Genomic DNA, 17,042 nt, shown 5'->3' with positions numbered 1-17,042 from the left:
TATCAACAAGTGCACGTGCGTTGGAAAAGTATGAAAGATATGAAAAGTGAAATACTGGCGAGGAAGGAAAAAATTTGGATTTCCGAGATACGAAAGTGAAAGAGAATTTTTAAATCGCGCAGAACTGCGTATCGATCTTCGACCCCTTTCATCGCGGAGAGTCTAATCTCGAGATTTTAATCAGCCGTCCGGGAAAAAGTGGATCGGTCACGTACAACGAGTTTCCCTTCGCTTAACCCCATGAATAGGGTTGTCGAAACTGTTGCGACAACATTTTTCAGCATCGACCGATTAATAGAGCGGAAAACACCAAAGCGTGCTTATCGAACTCAAACGCATCGCGATTGCAGTTCCGCGAGTGGTTAAGCGGCCGATGAAAACCGATATGCAAGTGAGTTTTCATTGAAATTAAAGCTAAGAAGCGTAAACAGGAAATAAATGATAATTTTAAGCTCCGAAATTAATTTTCCAACTCCACAATTTTCTTCCAATCTCCGAACAGCTTGTAACCCTATGGTTCGTTCATTTTTAATTCCTTGGGTTAATTTTTATAAATTTTTATCAATTTCTCGAGTTGGGTTCGATTAAGAAAGATCGAAATTTTCATTGTGTTAATTTTCACTAAATTTGGATGTCAGGTTTTCTAATCCTCTGCAATCTTAGAGACACTTACGATTCCTAAATTTTTCATACCTAAATTTCGTAGATTAAAGGTTTTGACGATTTTTCGGGCCTGGATTTGATATAATGAAAGACGTATTTTGTTTATGTGCATGTTCCTAGGTTTTGGTTTCGATTGCGAAGAGCAAGGAGACCTAAATCTTCCCTGGTTTATTGAAATAGTAATTACGGGAACGTAGGCACTTGCAAATCCGAGAACGCATCTGGCCAGAGCTGGATTACGGAATTTCAGGCCGATTTCCATGAAATTAAGGACACGCAGAACCAGGGTTACTTACCTACATGCATCACCTAAAAATATATAATTCAGGAAGTTATTCGGGAACCTGTTTCCCACCTACGTCCGCAGACGCCTCGGTACCCTGCTTTAGAGTAGTTTGCTACATTGTACTAATTTAAAATTACCAGGAATCTAGTTGCTGCTGCGGAATCTGCACCCACCTTCCATTATAATTATACGAGAACCTCGGATATTCCTGTTATCCAAATTTTTCAGAAACTTATATCTCTAATCGTTTTCCCTATTTCGCTCTTTACAAGTATGAAAATTTTACCTTATTCAGAAATTCAGAAATTTTATATGCTTCTTACTTCTTGATCATTTGTAACGGAATATCCCAAAACCCAGAAGACAGGGTGTTAAAAATTTAAGAAAATAATATTCGCAAGAAAGCGAAATTTAACCCTTTGTGAACCAAAGCAACTGGTTCATAATCAAAAACCTACCTGGAAAATTTAACACTGCTCAAAGAAATTTTCGAAAGCTTCCACAAAAGACAAATCAATAAACCACTACAACCACCCCATTAAATAAAAAATAAATAGAAAACAAATTAATTGGATCATAATTAAAAACTAACTCGCAAAATTTATCACTGATGAAAGAAAATTTCAAAAATTTCCACAAACAACAGATTACCCGATCAAATACAAAAAATAATTTAAAAAAAGTTATTTTCTGACCAATTCACACTATTTTATTCGAAATAAAGAAAAATAATTGTCAAAGCCAGGATATTATTCGAATGCCCGAGATGAATATTCCGCATTGGTGGAGTCGAAATGCAAATTACCACCTCGCCCGTATCCCGGGCCCGTCGATATAACTCAAGGCGATAATTTCGGGCGGCCGTGTGCTACGTGATCCAAAATGGCGGGAACAAAGCCGGGACGCGGGCACGCTCATTAACTTTCCAACTTCATCGAGGCCAGCCGCTTATCGGCGTTATCAGGTCGCCCGCTAATATCTCACTGCCTAACTAGAAATCGATGGCGGACACGTCGCGGCCTCCGCGCCGTTTAATACCAGCGAAAATTATTGTCCAAGTTACGCCCTCGCTCGAGTTCCGGCGGCGAAGAAAAATGGCGACACGTCGCGAGGGAACAAAGAGAGCGGGGGGCCTCGCGTTCGAGTCGCTCGATGAATAATGCAAAAACCGACCCCCTCCGACGCTTCTGTTCCTTTGTGCCGGTAACAACGTCGAGCATCTTGGAATTTTCGATCCGATCGATGAGATTGCCGCAAGTGCAGGATCGAATGGCTGCTACTTGAAGAGATTTCGAATCGGAGCTTGTCGAGAATTCCGTTTTTGGACGGTTAGAAGTTTGGACGGCTTTCGAGAGCCTTTTGTGCCCTCTTTCGCCGTTATCTTGCTTTATTTCTTCCTTTCGTGGCCGGTGTGTATAAAGCAGTTGCCCCGAAGCGACTCTTTCTTCGTTATTTCTTTTTTCACTTCCAGCAGTTTCTTGTTGCGGATTCTTTGTCACAGCGTGCGGAGATTTTTGGAATTTTTATTTTATTCCAGTAATGGAATTCTTTTTCTGTAATGGTGCAACGACTTTGTAGCTCCGGCAAAGACGTCGCGTTACGCGAAACCTAACCTAAATCCAAACCTTAAGCCAAACTAACTAAAAATTTATGTATAAGATCATGCTTCCTCGAGCACGATTAGCAAAATACGAATTATCTGCTTAACTGAGGCAACGTGTTTTCATTTACTTCGGTTATGTGCATAATTCACCTGCATGATATCACAAAATTAAAAAAATAATAATAAAAATTGCATATGAAGTTGATACGTACATATGCATATATGTATAAATTCTCCGCGTTATTCAAGGGCTGTGTGTAATTTATAATTTACGAATTAAAACTGTAGAATTTTTACAAAATAATTCCACCATGAGTGATTCGATTAAATCCGAAATTATTAAAAAACAGGAAAAAGAGAGGAAAAAATGTCGTACCCTGAGCATATCACTTAATACTTATTTACCCTCCCATAACTGGAGTCATTACGCTAATCCCGTTGCAAGCTCGGCTGCCACATAAACACCGATATACCTCTCGAGAAACGAAAGAAACCACCAGCTTCGTTTTCAATAAAAACACATTAACTCGCACCTTAACTGAGCAACACGCACAAACGCTTCAGAAATTCAACTTCCAACACTTTCTACGAGTGCCACTGAATGGCGTGCTTACACCTAGCGCCACCTGGATTCCCCTAGAGCAGCCCATTCGGTTCGCGAGCAGCGTCGAAACGTATTCTTGCTTCACGGTTAATTAGGGGACCGGCGACGTGATTCAGACAGCCAATTCGAGTAATTAAACGCGGTCCAGGGTTACTCTAATTAGATTGTCCGATGAAAAGGGGGCAGCTGGCCCGCGCGCAGGAATTCTTTCTCATTATCACGCGCGACCGCCATTTTGGCATGCGACCGACGCGCCACGGCGTTGCAAAAGGAGCGTGACGGAACAGAAGCGAGCCGTTTGGAATTTTATTGTTCGACGACACCGATTCTACTCGCTGTTGCTTCCCAGGCCTCGCAGGCTTTCGTGTACAATGAACTACTGGTTGACGGTTCGCGAATTTTTATTTCATAGCGCGTCGCGGAGAATGGGGATCGCGGAAATAGGGTTTGACGAATTTTTAAGAATTTTCGCTGGAATTCTTGCGCAGGAGTTAGGTGGCTTTTAATTAAAACAGCGGAGGTAATCTAGCAGGGTTGTTAATTTTCAGGTTAGTTTAGCGCTTGAGTATATAATGAGCGAGTGGTTATTTGAAAATGCGCCACACAATTTTTATATCGTATAGCTTGGTTCAAGCATTGATTGACGAATTTTCAGAATTTTTATTTATTTCAAGTTAAGATGATAAAGATATTCTTCTCGTATTGCCAATTTTGAGGTTAGTTTGGCGGTTTCTTGTATTATATAGCTTCGTTTGACTTTGACGCTCATATCTGAAAAATTGTTTGAAAATTATTGTTCATTTTGAGGTTAGTTTGGAAGTTAGTTACCAAGAAATCTAATCCAAAAATGGCGCGATTCGATGAAAAAGCACGCTTTGTAGGAAATATGTCGACTATTAGACAATTTTTAATAAAGTTAATTCAACCAAAGATATTCTTGTCGATTTGTTAATTTTGAGGTTAGTTGCACAGTTAATTATGTAGTGAATGAGTGCACAATACAATCTTCTTATCGTATATCTTGCTTCAAAAATGACTTGGTCGAATTTGCAGAATTTTCGGACATTTGCTGTTCGTTTTGAGGTTAGCTCGGAAGTTGATTAGCGAAAAACGTCGACCAGAGTTGCACGATTAGCGAGAAATGTCGCAATTCGATGGAAAAGCAGGCTTTGCAGGGGATACTTGTCCGTTGTGGTAAACACAGTCGGAGAGAGAGATCGCAGGGTTACAGTTCACGTGTTTGGCCCAAGGTAACTATCGAATTAACGTTTCAGCGTGGGTGGGCGCGTTGAGCACTGCGGTCTCCCGTGGGTCGGCACCCTTGGTCGTTGGCGCGTGTCGTCGAGGAAGTACAAGGCTTACAGCGGTGATCGGCGGTCTCGTGCTGGCATTGGCGTCGCTCTTCACCTCGTTCGCCGCAGAATTGCACCAGGTCCTCCTTAGGTGAGTAAGAAAGCCTCTGCTTCTTTTATTCATCACCGAGAAACCGTTCGCACCTGATTCGCCACTGTGCTTGATATATCGTTGTAACATCCGGAGAAATTCACGAGAAAACCGGAGATCTATCGGAATATATACCCCAGAAAATATTCGCGAGACAAAATCATGAAAAATTACAACGTGAACTTTGGTACACCTTTATTCCAACAATTTGTCGCGATTATTCCTCGCGAAATCGGTAACGCGTTGATAAAAGATACGAATCTTCGAATAGTCCAATCAGTTCCGCGCGCATTGATCTCAACGACGACCATTTTGTAGCCGCGCGTGAAATGGCCGCGATTATTACGTTTGCCGGGTCTTTTAAAACGCGCCATCACCTATTTAATTAAAAACTTGCCGCGAGTTCGAGTCTCAAAGATAAAATTAAATCGCGGATTTTCGTTCTTCGTGTCCTTTTTTTTATTCCTTCCGCGCTTTAACTTTTAAACTTCCCGCGATCCGGACTCCTTCAACTTCCTGCTGCAAACATTCGAGGAGCCCAACAACGCACGCCTGCGAAGAATTAATAATTCGCCGGGAAACCGACGAGCCCTCGCGATAAGTTTCGCTTTAAGTCGCTTAAAAATACAACTGCTTCTTTCCGCTAACTCCAACAAAACCTCCTAAGCGCGTTTTCGCCGTAATATCCGACCCGATAAACGAGAACGCCGGTATTCGTCGCGAATCAGCCCCAGTCTCGTCGAATAACCTCCTCCAACGGCAAATTCGACGCAACTTCTTTAAATCTTCTCCGATTAATTTATATATCTGTGAACTTTTAGGAGAGCAAGTTAAATCGTGCCGAGTTTCCTTAAATTTATGAATTTGTCCGAGATAATTTGCTCCACTCTGAATCCTCGCGAGTCGATCGGTGTTTCCTCTGAATATCTGCTAATTAATTTCAGTTCCCACGAATTTTAAAATTAATCTGTATCTATCTGAATTTTCCTGGCTCCAGATTCTGGTTTCACATTCTTCGATTTGTCGCGAATTTTAAGTTCGGCGAATTCGTATTTCTTCGTAGTCGAATCCTTGTATATTTATTCGCGTTCTCTACCCAGTCTGATAAATTCAATCCTCGTCAGAGAATCGAGACTGGATTCACGTACTCGTAGAATTTTGTAGATTAATTCGAGGCACTTGGAAATTTACGGATTCATCCGCGTTCTCCAAGTCTGACAAATTAATTCCATTTTCGATCGAGTCCTCGAGAATTAATTCCTCTATTCTCGAAACTTCGCAGACTAATTCGAATTACTTCTAATTCTCCTTCGTTCCAGGCACGATGAATTAATCCCACTTTCGATCTCATTCTCTCTACTTAATTTCGCGTATTCCCGAAACCGTGTGAATGAATTTTCTCGTTGGAAAATATGCAAATCTATTCGCGTTTCCCTGATTTCACTGTAAATTAATACCTTTGTTGGTTACTCCAAATTATCTTCTGTGTTCGAGCATTAACTCTCAAGTCTCTCGTAAACAACGATACCTAGCTTCCCCAGAGTCGGTGAAAATCGTGGTATTTCGAATCGCAGATTAAAGGACAGCTTTTGTATGAAATTCGAATAGAAAGTGAGACGGATGACCGTAGCGACGTTTCATCCTCGTTCGAAACTGTGGGTTGGATTCCCCGGAAGTGAAAAATGATAGGGGATAGGCGGAAACAGGCGAGGCTGGACCTGTGGCTCCCCTGAGATACGACCCTTCGATGGCCGAATCGAAGACGATCAGTCTTCGTTGAAAGCTTAGGTCCCAAACTGAGAACGAAAAGGAAGAATTAACAGGGCTTGCAGAAATACGCTGGACAAATAGCGTTGGCAGATGACGCGATGGGATTAAAGTAACGACCGCGTTGACAATTTTATTTCACTCCACTCTCCGCTTCTCTGCCGCAAATTTTTCCACTCGCCGAAATTCTCATTACACGTAGCATCAATTTCTGTAATCTCTGAAATCGCTTCGTTTTAATCGGTGTAGTATAAATTTATCTTGCATTAAAGCCTCCTTTATTTTTTACCATTTTAAATTACTATTTCAATAGTAATTTACTATTTGTTCTTTGACGTGGTTAGCGACTTCTTTACATTTTTCGATCAGTATTTCTGTAATATTTTACACGTGTTTTATTGAGCCACGTTTCTGATATTAAAATTCCATTAATCGTAGTAAACAAGGAATTTTTAATCGCTGTATCATCGGTTAAAAAACTTCCCAAAGGATCTATCGAACTGGCAGGGACTTGAACACTTGGCATTAATCTTGAACCATTTCAATTCTTTCCTCGGTTAATGTTTCTCCAATATTTTACATCTCTGATATTAATATTCCATAATCATAGAAAGCAAGGAATTCTTAACCACTGTATCATCGGTCAAGAAAATTCCCAAAAGATTTATCGAACTGTCAGGGACTTGAACACTTGACAGAAACCTTGAACCATTTCAATTCGTGCCTTCTTTACTTTCCTCGATCAATGTTTCTCCAATATTTTACATCTTTGATATTAATATTCTATAATCATAGAAAGCAAGGAATTCTTAACCACTGTATCATCGGTCAAGAAAATTCCCAAAAGATTTATCGAACTGTCAGGGACTTGAACACTTGACAGAAACCTTGAACCATTTCAATTCGTGTCTTCTTTACTTTCCTCGATCAATGTTTCTCCAATTTTTTAAATATCTGATATTAATATTCCATAAATATGGAAAACAAAGAATTCATAACCACTATGTTATCGGTTAATAAAATTCCCAAAAGATCTATCGAATGGTCAGGGACTTGAACACTTGGCAGAAACCTTGAACCATTTCAATTCGTGTCTCCACTATTTTTCTCGATCAGTGTATCTCCAATATTCTACATCTCTGACCTTAATATCCCATAATTATAGCGAGCAAAGAATTCTCTAATCACCACCCACGTGGTACCCACTGTGTCATCAACCGAGAAAATTCCCAACTGACCTACCTAACAGCCAGGGACTTAAACACCAGACAGAAATGTTGAAAAAATATGTAAAATATGTTAAAGAAAGCGTAAAAAAGTCCAATCTACTTGGTACTTCTGGAAGCCAGGCCAGAAGCTCTCAAACGATCGTTCACCCTCGTCGTTCCTCTCGCACGAGCCACGACACCGTCCGTGAATCTCTGACGACGAACAAGAGGCGTCGAATTTGCCGATTCCTCGAGGAAACAAGCCGCAGCTGTAAATCCCTTTTCGCTTCAAACTTCGCCCTGATTCGCGTATCTCGCGTAAGCCCTGTCGAAAATGTCCCTTCCTCCTTCTCTTCCTTTCTCTCCTTCTTCTCTCTTTCGACGAATCGTCAAGCTATTCGCAGTACCCGCTGCTGCGAGTCGAAACGATTCACCGCTTGCAAAATGTAACAGCTACGGCGTGGTGCTGGGCACCGGGGCTGGCCTCGTGAGGGAAACTGCCGGGCTGGTGCTGGGCCATTACTTCAGAAAACGGCGAGAGTTCGTCGAGATGGTCGTGCAAGCCGGCGCGGGGGTGGGAATAGTGCTCTTCAGCGTCTTCTACAGAGAGGCCGTCGGGTAAGTTATCGGTTGTATTTCCTGTAGCAGATAGGAATATCGTCGTCTGCCACGATGGACGACGCGAGACCAATATCGTCTGCGAGGTCCAGACGAAATTTCGCGGTGGGCTTAATTGACCTGGAAGATGGTTCTTGGGAGAATTTTTGGTGGATGGTTTGAGACTGATATTGGGAAGATGCTACAAAGGAAGGCCAGGAATTAAATTATTGGGATGCAATTGACGTGATAGAAGATTCATGGTTGTGGAGACTGAATTGAATTTTTAATGGTGTTTACTGTGATGGAATATAGTCCATTTTTCAATCATGGATTTAATTAACCCCTTGCAATCGAGAGGCGCCTCTCAGTCGCCATTTAATCAAATTCTAAAGATGGATGTTAATTAATATATCAAATTCACAAGTACTTAACGATGCGTGGAATATCGAAGTAAAATAATTCTACGTCTTAATTTGCATACGATTTCTTATTTACCGTTTTAAAAACATCGTCGACTTTATGGCAGAAAGTCTTCGAATTACTATTTTCCTATAACGAAAAAATCCTGTAACGAGTGCAAAGGGTTAACATGCGATGGAACTTCGTGAAAGATTGCTTGCAACCTAGATTAGAGAAGATTTAAGATTAAATTGTAAAAATACAATTTATATAAATTCAATGGTGGATTTAACTAACACGCGAAGAAAATTCGTGAATGATTTTTAGCAATGAAGATTGGTCACATTGTAATATTATTTAGAATTAAGGAAGATTTGAGATTTAGGATTAAATTGCAGAAATATGAATTATTGAAATTCAATGGAGGATTTAATTAACACGCGAAGAAGATCCGTAAAAGATATTCTGCAGCAAAGATTGGTTTGAGTTTAACGTTATATAACATAAGAGAAGCTTCGAAAATATATTGTGGAATATATTTTACAGGCGACGAATTTAATGGAGGATTTATTGTAGCGAAGATCGAATCGAGTTGAATATTACTACAAGTGAAAATTTAGAATTAAATTGCAGAAATATAGTATAGAAGTTATTTTATATACAAAACCAGTGGACATTTAATTTATACATAATTGGTCGCAATAGAAATTCATTGCAATTTAAAATTTAGGTGCCCGAGGAAAATGTGCAATTAAACGTAACATTTAATTTATTCCTGTTCATTGTTCCAATATATTTCCATTGAAAATTAATTAAACAGTTGTAGACTGTTATAACCAAATTTGTCCCTTATAAATATAATTAAATAATATCTCGATAATAGAAAGAAAAATTTGAAATTAAATACAATCTGAGGATGAAAAATTCGTGAATATGTATCCAACGAATCTCGAAAAATTTTCAAACAGTATAACGGTATATTTAATAATCCACGTACAATCTAGATGGTATTTTATTTCATGAAAATTTACTGCGAAATTGGAGGCATTGGAATAACAGGTAATCAAAGTAATATGCAAAGTGGCACGTGCAACGATAATCAATTACGAACCGCAGTAATTACGCGTGCAAACAAGCTAGTAGAATGTGTCATTGTCGTAACAGGAAAATGGAATTTGGACGCGTATGATCAGACAAGTAGAACAGTTGCGTATCAGATCAGACAAGGCCAGCTGAATAACTGTGCTAGCCCAATAAGTAGGATAGATACATATCTAGACGGGCAAATAGAACACCTCTGTGTCTGGTCCTTCAAGTAGAATGGAATTGAATGTAATCAGACAAGTAGAACAGTATATCACTTGTGACAGAATTCATATCTAGCCAACAAATACACTCGCTATATGTACCTCCCTAGTCATATATGGTGCCTCGAATAATTCGATACATCGATTCGTCGATAATCAAACGTCGATATTTTACGTTTCTAATGCTTTTCCAATTTTCTTTTTAATATCTCTATTATTTCAGGTATTTTATTGGTCAATTAAGGCTGTTCACTTTGATCGTTTTCCTTATTAATAAATTTATTTTCTTCTGTCTTTAACGAAGTAATTAAATTGACTAATTAATTGGAAATTATTTTACATTCTATCATTTGTGACGAATTAATTTTTCATTCGTCTCCGATGATTAAATAATTGGAAATGATCGAGGTGGTCAAGTTGGATGGACCACCCTGTATATTTAGAAATATATAATCTGATATAAAATTAGTAGGAATACACGCGAATGAAATTCAATTCAAACGGTAATCGACAAAGGAGTTCAAAGGATTAAATCCATATCCAATTTGCCAAACGAAAAGGAGAAAGGAAGAGAAAAATCGGGACAGATATATAACAGAAACGCAATTATTATTCCATCAAGCTCTTCAATACCGATCTCCTTGCACGAACACTCTTTGTACAATCGAACGAAACAAACCGGCCGTCAATCTCGTTGTCTGATATCGCATTCTCTTCGCGCGAACATTTCCTAACGCTGTCGACGAATGTTTCCTTCTATTTTTTCCACCGTCGTCGGTGGCCATTGCTCTTCAAACCATTTTCTGTTGCACTGTACTGGCGTTCGAGGAAAGAAGAAATGCAGCAGTGTGTTTGTTAACTATCGATACGTGATCACGTTCTATGTAAATTTCGCAGATGAAATTTTGCGAAGGAAATTTTTACAAAGAATTTACGTAAAAAAAATTTAGTAGAAAAAAATTGCGTAAGGAAAGGTTTGCAGAAAGAAATTTTGCCAAAGAAATTTTGCGGAAATTTTGTCACAGAAATTTTATCAAAGAAATTTTACGAAAATTTTACGGAAATTTTGCGGAGATTTGTGGGAATTTTGCAGAAATTTTGCGGAAATTTTGTCACAGAAATTTTGCGAAACATTTGCGGAAATTTTGTCAAAGAAATTTTGCGGACATTTTGCGGAAAATTTACGGAAATTTTGCCAAAGGAATTTTGCGAAAAAAAAAAGATTCGCGATAAAAATTTTGCGAACGAAATTTGATATCAGTCGGGAGGATGGTGATTTTCTGGATGGCCTGACATAAAAAACAGGAGACAGATTCCACGTGAAATAATTGCACGTCTATTTTTCTCGATGCTCGTTCTGAATCGAACGTCGAAACGGTTTGTTCGATGCTACCCCTTTGGCGTTCCATCGAGTAATGGTCGATAGATTTTGTTACTCGAAAATTGTGGAAAACTTCCATAACACGTGAAGTAATTTTTTAAATGCGTTTTAATATTTCTTTTAGAAAGGAGAAGAGATGAATTACCTATGGAAATTTACATTTTTGAATAGATAAAATATATTTTTTATTTTTCTTATCATTTTTGTTATATTTATCATTCTCTCTTTTTTTCTTTATTTGGAGGTTTTTTACATTTATGATCTTTTTATTATCTTTCGCAATCTAGATAATGTATAATTTATGCAGTTCGCGAACTCATCCGTTGCATTTTTAAATGAAACCTGCGTTCGCGAATTTTAAAAAGCTTCGGGTATTTGAAAGTTTTTTAATCTTTGTAGATATTCAAGAACACAATAACACAGGGAGGGGTATTTTTGAAATAAGAGAAACTGATTTTTTTTTTTTTTTAATTAATTTTGCCACTGCAGAACGGCTATTGTTCCGGAACTTGAAATTTATTAAAAATTTATAAAAATGACGTCTAAGGTTTATTTCGATTACTGAAGATTGTAAAAATTAATCCATATTTCGTCAGCAGAAATATTTTCGACGGAGATAATACACAGTAGAATTTTTCAGGGAGTGCATACGAAACTAACATGCATACATTGGTCCCGAATAAGAAAGAATTCTATATATTCCGGAGTGGTCTTATACAAACTGGGAAACCACGTTCACTTGCCATGATTAAAGCAATTCTGGTTGCTGAATCAAATATGATTCTGTTCCACTTTTCTAGCCGCGTAATTTTCTCGTTATATCGGAAATTTTACTTGTCTGACTAGATACGATCCTCTTCCACTTGCACGAGTATCATAATCATGTACTCTGACGTTTTCAAATATGTAAAACTCTTTCCACCACTTTGTCTCTTCTATGCTGTGTACAATTACTAGTAACGCGCATTGTTTCCCATATTTTCCAATAATAAGATAATTTTTCCAACAATCCACGCAATCGGAAAATTAATTTCCTTCGAAAATTAAATTTCAATGGAAAATCAAATAATCGCACTAAATTTTTTCTCGATTCCACAAACCAGCATAATACATCAGCCTCGTATTTTCAATCCAAAAAATAATTTCTGCGAACTCATTTAAATTGAATTTCCACGAAATTGCTGAGGCTAAATATTTGCATGACGTTTAATTCCTCGGAATTCGTTACAAATATTTTTACCTACGCCTATGAAAGAAAGATCCATTGAGCAATTTCTAAGAATTTTATTAAAATAAAAGAGAAACTTGACGATTTTTCTTATAAAATATTATTCGTGAATTTCATACGATTAATAATTGCCATTTCAAAACAATAATAAATAAAATTCACTGATAAAGAACGGGACTTATTCGAAAAATAAGAACACGTGAGAAAATAAAATTAAAATGAAACGAAAATTTAAAGAATAATATTTTACAAGAAAAATCCTCGATTTCCTAAGATTAATAATTATCATTTCAAGACAATACTAAATAATAATAAATAATAAATAAAATTCCTAAGTAATTATTCAAACAAATAAAGTTTTAAGACCACGCCTTATTCGAAAATTAAAAAAGCGACGAAAAATAAAATTCATCATACGACCAATGCTGAATGGAGTCGATTTTCGACTGGATGACGGGAAGAAGCGCGTTCAATCGTGGAAATTTAAAGACGAAAACTCCTCGGAACACGAGTTACTTTCGTGCTGTCCCTAATTGCGTTAATGGATCGATCACACTTTCCGACCGAATATTAAACGGCGATGACGAACGAAGAAATGGCCCGTTCCCGACGCTTTTAATTAAACGAACGACGGGTCGTAAATTCGACGGGGACAGTGCAGATAATTAAATCTCGAGCAGAGTAACTCGAGGGTAAAAGTCGGAATCGGGCACGCCGGAATCTGGTTTGGTGGATAAGTTCATTTCCAAGGGTCTGCTTTGACGCCAAGCTCCTCTGTACTTGTCCACCATTTTTCGATCATCGATTCCTGCAGACCTGCCATCTTCCCTACCTTACCAGGTCCTCGAATTTGCCAGGGTTTCGAGTCGACTTCTGACACATAACACGACCGAAATTTTCAAGAAATCTAAATTCCGAAGCGAATCAAATTTCGACGTTGAATATTCCTTACTTGACCGCCATTTTTCAATATCAATCGAAATGTAAATTCTCGTGGATCTCAAATTATTTTTTTTAAAAAGGAAAATTTTGAAAATCTTTTATCTCTTCGTTATCTGCTCTTGAAATATGATACAATAATCCCCGTGCATTTTAATGTATTTTAATTTGTTTACAATTATTTTTCGCCTTCTTGTAGGTTAAAAAATGGAAAAAATTCGTCGAGAGAAGTGATATTGAAAGGTTTCCTCCGATATCAAATATTTCCTGCTCTTCTATTATTAACGTTTGATTTTTCAACTATGAATAATTCTACGCCTTTCGTGTATTTTAATCTATTTTTTAACAAAACTCGATTCACGGATTTGCGAGTGTTTCATTAAAAAGGAAATATGTTCGAAAGGTAAAAGATGAAAATGTATTCCTCAAGAAGAATAGTATTAAAAAAATTTGCTCTGATACCCGGCACTCTGACCTCGTCTGCACGCTTTTATGTTTCCCATGCTTCTCTGGCATTTGAAATTATGTAAAAAATTCGCGGTTTTGCGGTCGCTGTTCAAATAATATTCCAAAATTTGAATATACGAGAAGAACCTTGAAAAGAAGGATAAAACAATCTTTTGAAACCTAAATGAATCTTAAATTGCATCGAGCTGCCTCCCGTTTCTCTTTTTTTAATTAAATCCAAAGTAACGAACGTGTTATTAAAACGATATTTCAAAAGTTGAAAGTGTAACAAAGAATTTTTCCAAACAGCAGGCTCGCATCGACCGGTTTCGAATTACATTAATCGATTGAACGTAATATTTCAGGGAACAAAAATAGAAGTTAAAAAATTGATTCCCGTACATGTTAAAATAAATTTTTGAATCGAATGGTATCCATTAAATCATAGTTCTAAATTCTACCTAGCTAATCGAATCAACAATTATCTATATAAAATAATTATTACACCCATCCTTTCGATTCGTATCGTTTGATATGGCGGAAAATATTTGACAAAAAGAGCGAAACGGAAATGCATCACGACGATACGGAAAATATTTTCCAATCGAGAAAATTCGATACCCCGAGCCGGCTGAAATTTTGATCGAAAGTTTCGTTTCAGCTACGATCTCGATTTTTCAATCTGTCATCGATCGTTTCATCGAATTTTCGTTCAGATTGGCTATGATTTCCCGGGAAATTTTTATTTTCCGAGGGAAATTGGAAATCTTTGACTGGACGACTGGTAAGGGTAGCTCTGAGACAGCGGCGTGAAAGGAAATGCAAATAAGGGTTAAGGGAAATCGTGGAATCAGCAAATGACTTGTTGCATCGTTAAGATAGCCTAATCGTCAGAGATCAGACACGATTCCCAGCCATTTGCCAGCGGGCTAATGCTTTTCCCGGGTCCAGACAGGTGATCCATGGCTCGCAAGCGAATCCACTGCATTGCAGGTGCGTGCTGCCGAGCTTCTTCGGACGAAAATAATCCACATGCAAACTCGATTCGGAAAGTAACTCGATTTTGCCCTATACCGAGCACAAAATCAACGAGCACCGGCAATTATTAAATGACCGTGTGGAAATTTTTCTTACATGTATTAACTATTTTTCAGCTATGATAGCAGTGAGATTTTTGAGAGGACATTTTGCTGCTATTTGAGAAATTGAATATTAATATATTTATTAAAATGTCGGTGTTAGTGAATATCAAAATTTTTTACTGATATTACTATTAATAAATGTTGATATTTTTAGTGGAAAAAATATTCTGTTTCTGGAGGAAGATTAAAAATTAATTTCGTATCTTCGAGGTACTGGTAAAGGAAAAATATTTCATTTTTGAAGAAATCAGAAGAAGACAGATTTTATTTTCTACGAAACGTTACTTTCACGAGACTAAATGACAGCAAATGACCCTTATTACGAATCAGAAAGAAAATAAAGCTTGTTTCTCACGAAAAGAAAATGAAACAAATTCCACTTTTCATAAAACATGAAAAAAGCAGATTTTTCTTTTCACGAGATTAAATGACAGTAAACGTCCCTTATTACGAATCCGAAAGAAAACAAATTTTACTTTTGACGAAAAGAGAATGGAAGAAATTTCACCTCGTACTAAATACGAAACAAGCAGATTTTTGTTTCCGCGAAACTAAAACAGAACAAATTTATGTTTCCCGTGAAACAAAAAAGTGCATAAATTCTACTTCTCACGGAACTAAAAAGGTACCATATTCGCTTCTCATGAAACTAAAAAAGAACAAATTTTGCTCTTCAAGAAACAGAAAAAGAAAGAAAAGAAATTTTGCTTCTCACGAAACGAAAAAAGTACAATATTCGCTTCTCACGAAACGAAAAAAGTACAATATTCGCTTCTCACGAATTCAAAAAGGTACAATATTCGCTCCTCACGCAACCCCAAAAAGAATCAAAATTCGCTTTTCACATAATCAAAAACGAAAGAAATAAAAATTCGTTTCTCCCAGAGCCAAGAAAAACCAAACATATTCACAGAAATCATGGCAGGAGAGACTCACTCAAGCATAAACTGTAACGTCATAAAGTCACCGTAACGTCGATTCTACGAACTCGTTAATTATGGTCTCTAATTATCATAGCAGTTTCTAGGACTAGGTCGACGTTGGTGGAAATAAAATTCCCCGCTAACGACGTGATCTCGTCGACTGCACGGTTCCTAAATATTCCAGCAGCGAGACTGAGGTACGAATTCCTTCAATTAGCGGCAAGCAACGAGCGGCTATGAACGATACAATTTCATTTCCTCCAATTTCCTAAACAGAACGAACAAACCTGGCTCTCCCTCGTTCGCGGCTGCGAGTTAGTAACGATCGAGTTTCATCTCTAATTTCGTAATTCGCATCGAGTTCGTTCGATGGCCTGTTACGATTTGTTTGTCCATCGACCAGCCATATTTGCTGGCGAAAGCTGCCAATAGCATTCAGATGTTTGGACACGTGAATTGCGCTTTTAATCCTTTCGCGATGCGAGATATTGAGCTACTTATACGTGCCCTGAATCACGGATTTTCGATCTTCCTCGATATGGTAACAAGCATAAATTAGATATTAAAATTTTACAGGATATTAACAAGTTGCCATTTTGCGATTAAATATTTATTTTATTTTATTTTACCGTATTAAAGAAAGAGATCGAGAATCTGGATTAAATAGCCAAGTACCGTATTTTATTATATGTTACATAATTATTATATTTGCGTTTAAAAAATTCTCACGGTACGCCTAAAAATTTGTGCAACATATTGATTGCTTTAATAAGACTACTATAATAATATTTCATTTGTGCATCTAGTTTCCTCTATTTCTACGAAATTATTTAATCCTGAAAGGATAGTCGAGAAGCTTTTATTAATATATTACTGTAAAACTAATGTAAGTACTTTCATATGTACATTAACATAGATTGTTAATGTAAATATTCACCTATTTTCATTTGGATGTTAAACAATTTATTTTTCAAAGTATATTTCCAATTTCTAGAGAAGAATAATTATTCTAAATCACGGTAAACTGGAAAAAATGGTTAGGTTAAATTAGAATTAAAATAATTATATAAAATATATATAAAATATAAAATATATATAAAAT

The 17,042-nt window shown here is 37.3% G+C and overlaps 1 protein-coding gene across 1 annotated transcript in view; it reads left to right on the top strand.

Moving 5' to 3' along the window:
- LOC108547402 (monocarboxylate transporter 10) overlaps nucleotides 1-17,042 on the top strand; it is a 104,622-nt gene that overhangs the window by 69,267 nt on the left and 18,313 nt on the right. The window contains exons 5-6 of the mRNA XM_017899905.1: nucleotides 4,431-4,599; nucleotides 8,028-8,192. Of these exons, the coding sequence (XP_017755394.1) occupies nucleotides 4,431-4,599; nucleotides 8,028-8,192 (334 nt within the window). The remainder of the gene's footprint in view (nucleotides 1-4,430; nucleotides 4,600-8,027; nucleotides 8,193-17,042) is intronic.

The sequence above is a fragment of the Eufriesea mexicana genome, unplaced genomic scaffold (genome assembly GCF_001483705.2).
Source record: "Eufriesea mexicana isolate 0111107269 unplaced genomic scaffold, ASM148370v2 scaffold1018, whole genome shotgun sequence".
In the NCBI taxonomy this organism is placed as follows: Eukaryota; Metazoa; Arthropoda; class Insecta; order Hymenoptera; family Apidae; genus Eufriesea; species Eufriesea mexicana.
The sequence above is the reverse complement of the archived record's forward strand: the minus strand, read 5'-3'. Positions and strand labels throughout refer to the sequence as shown.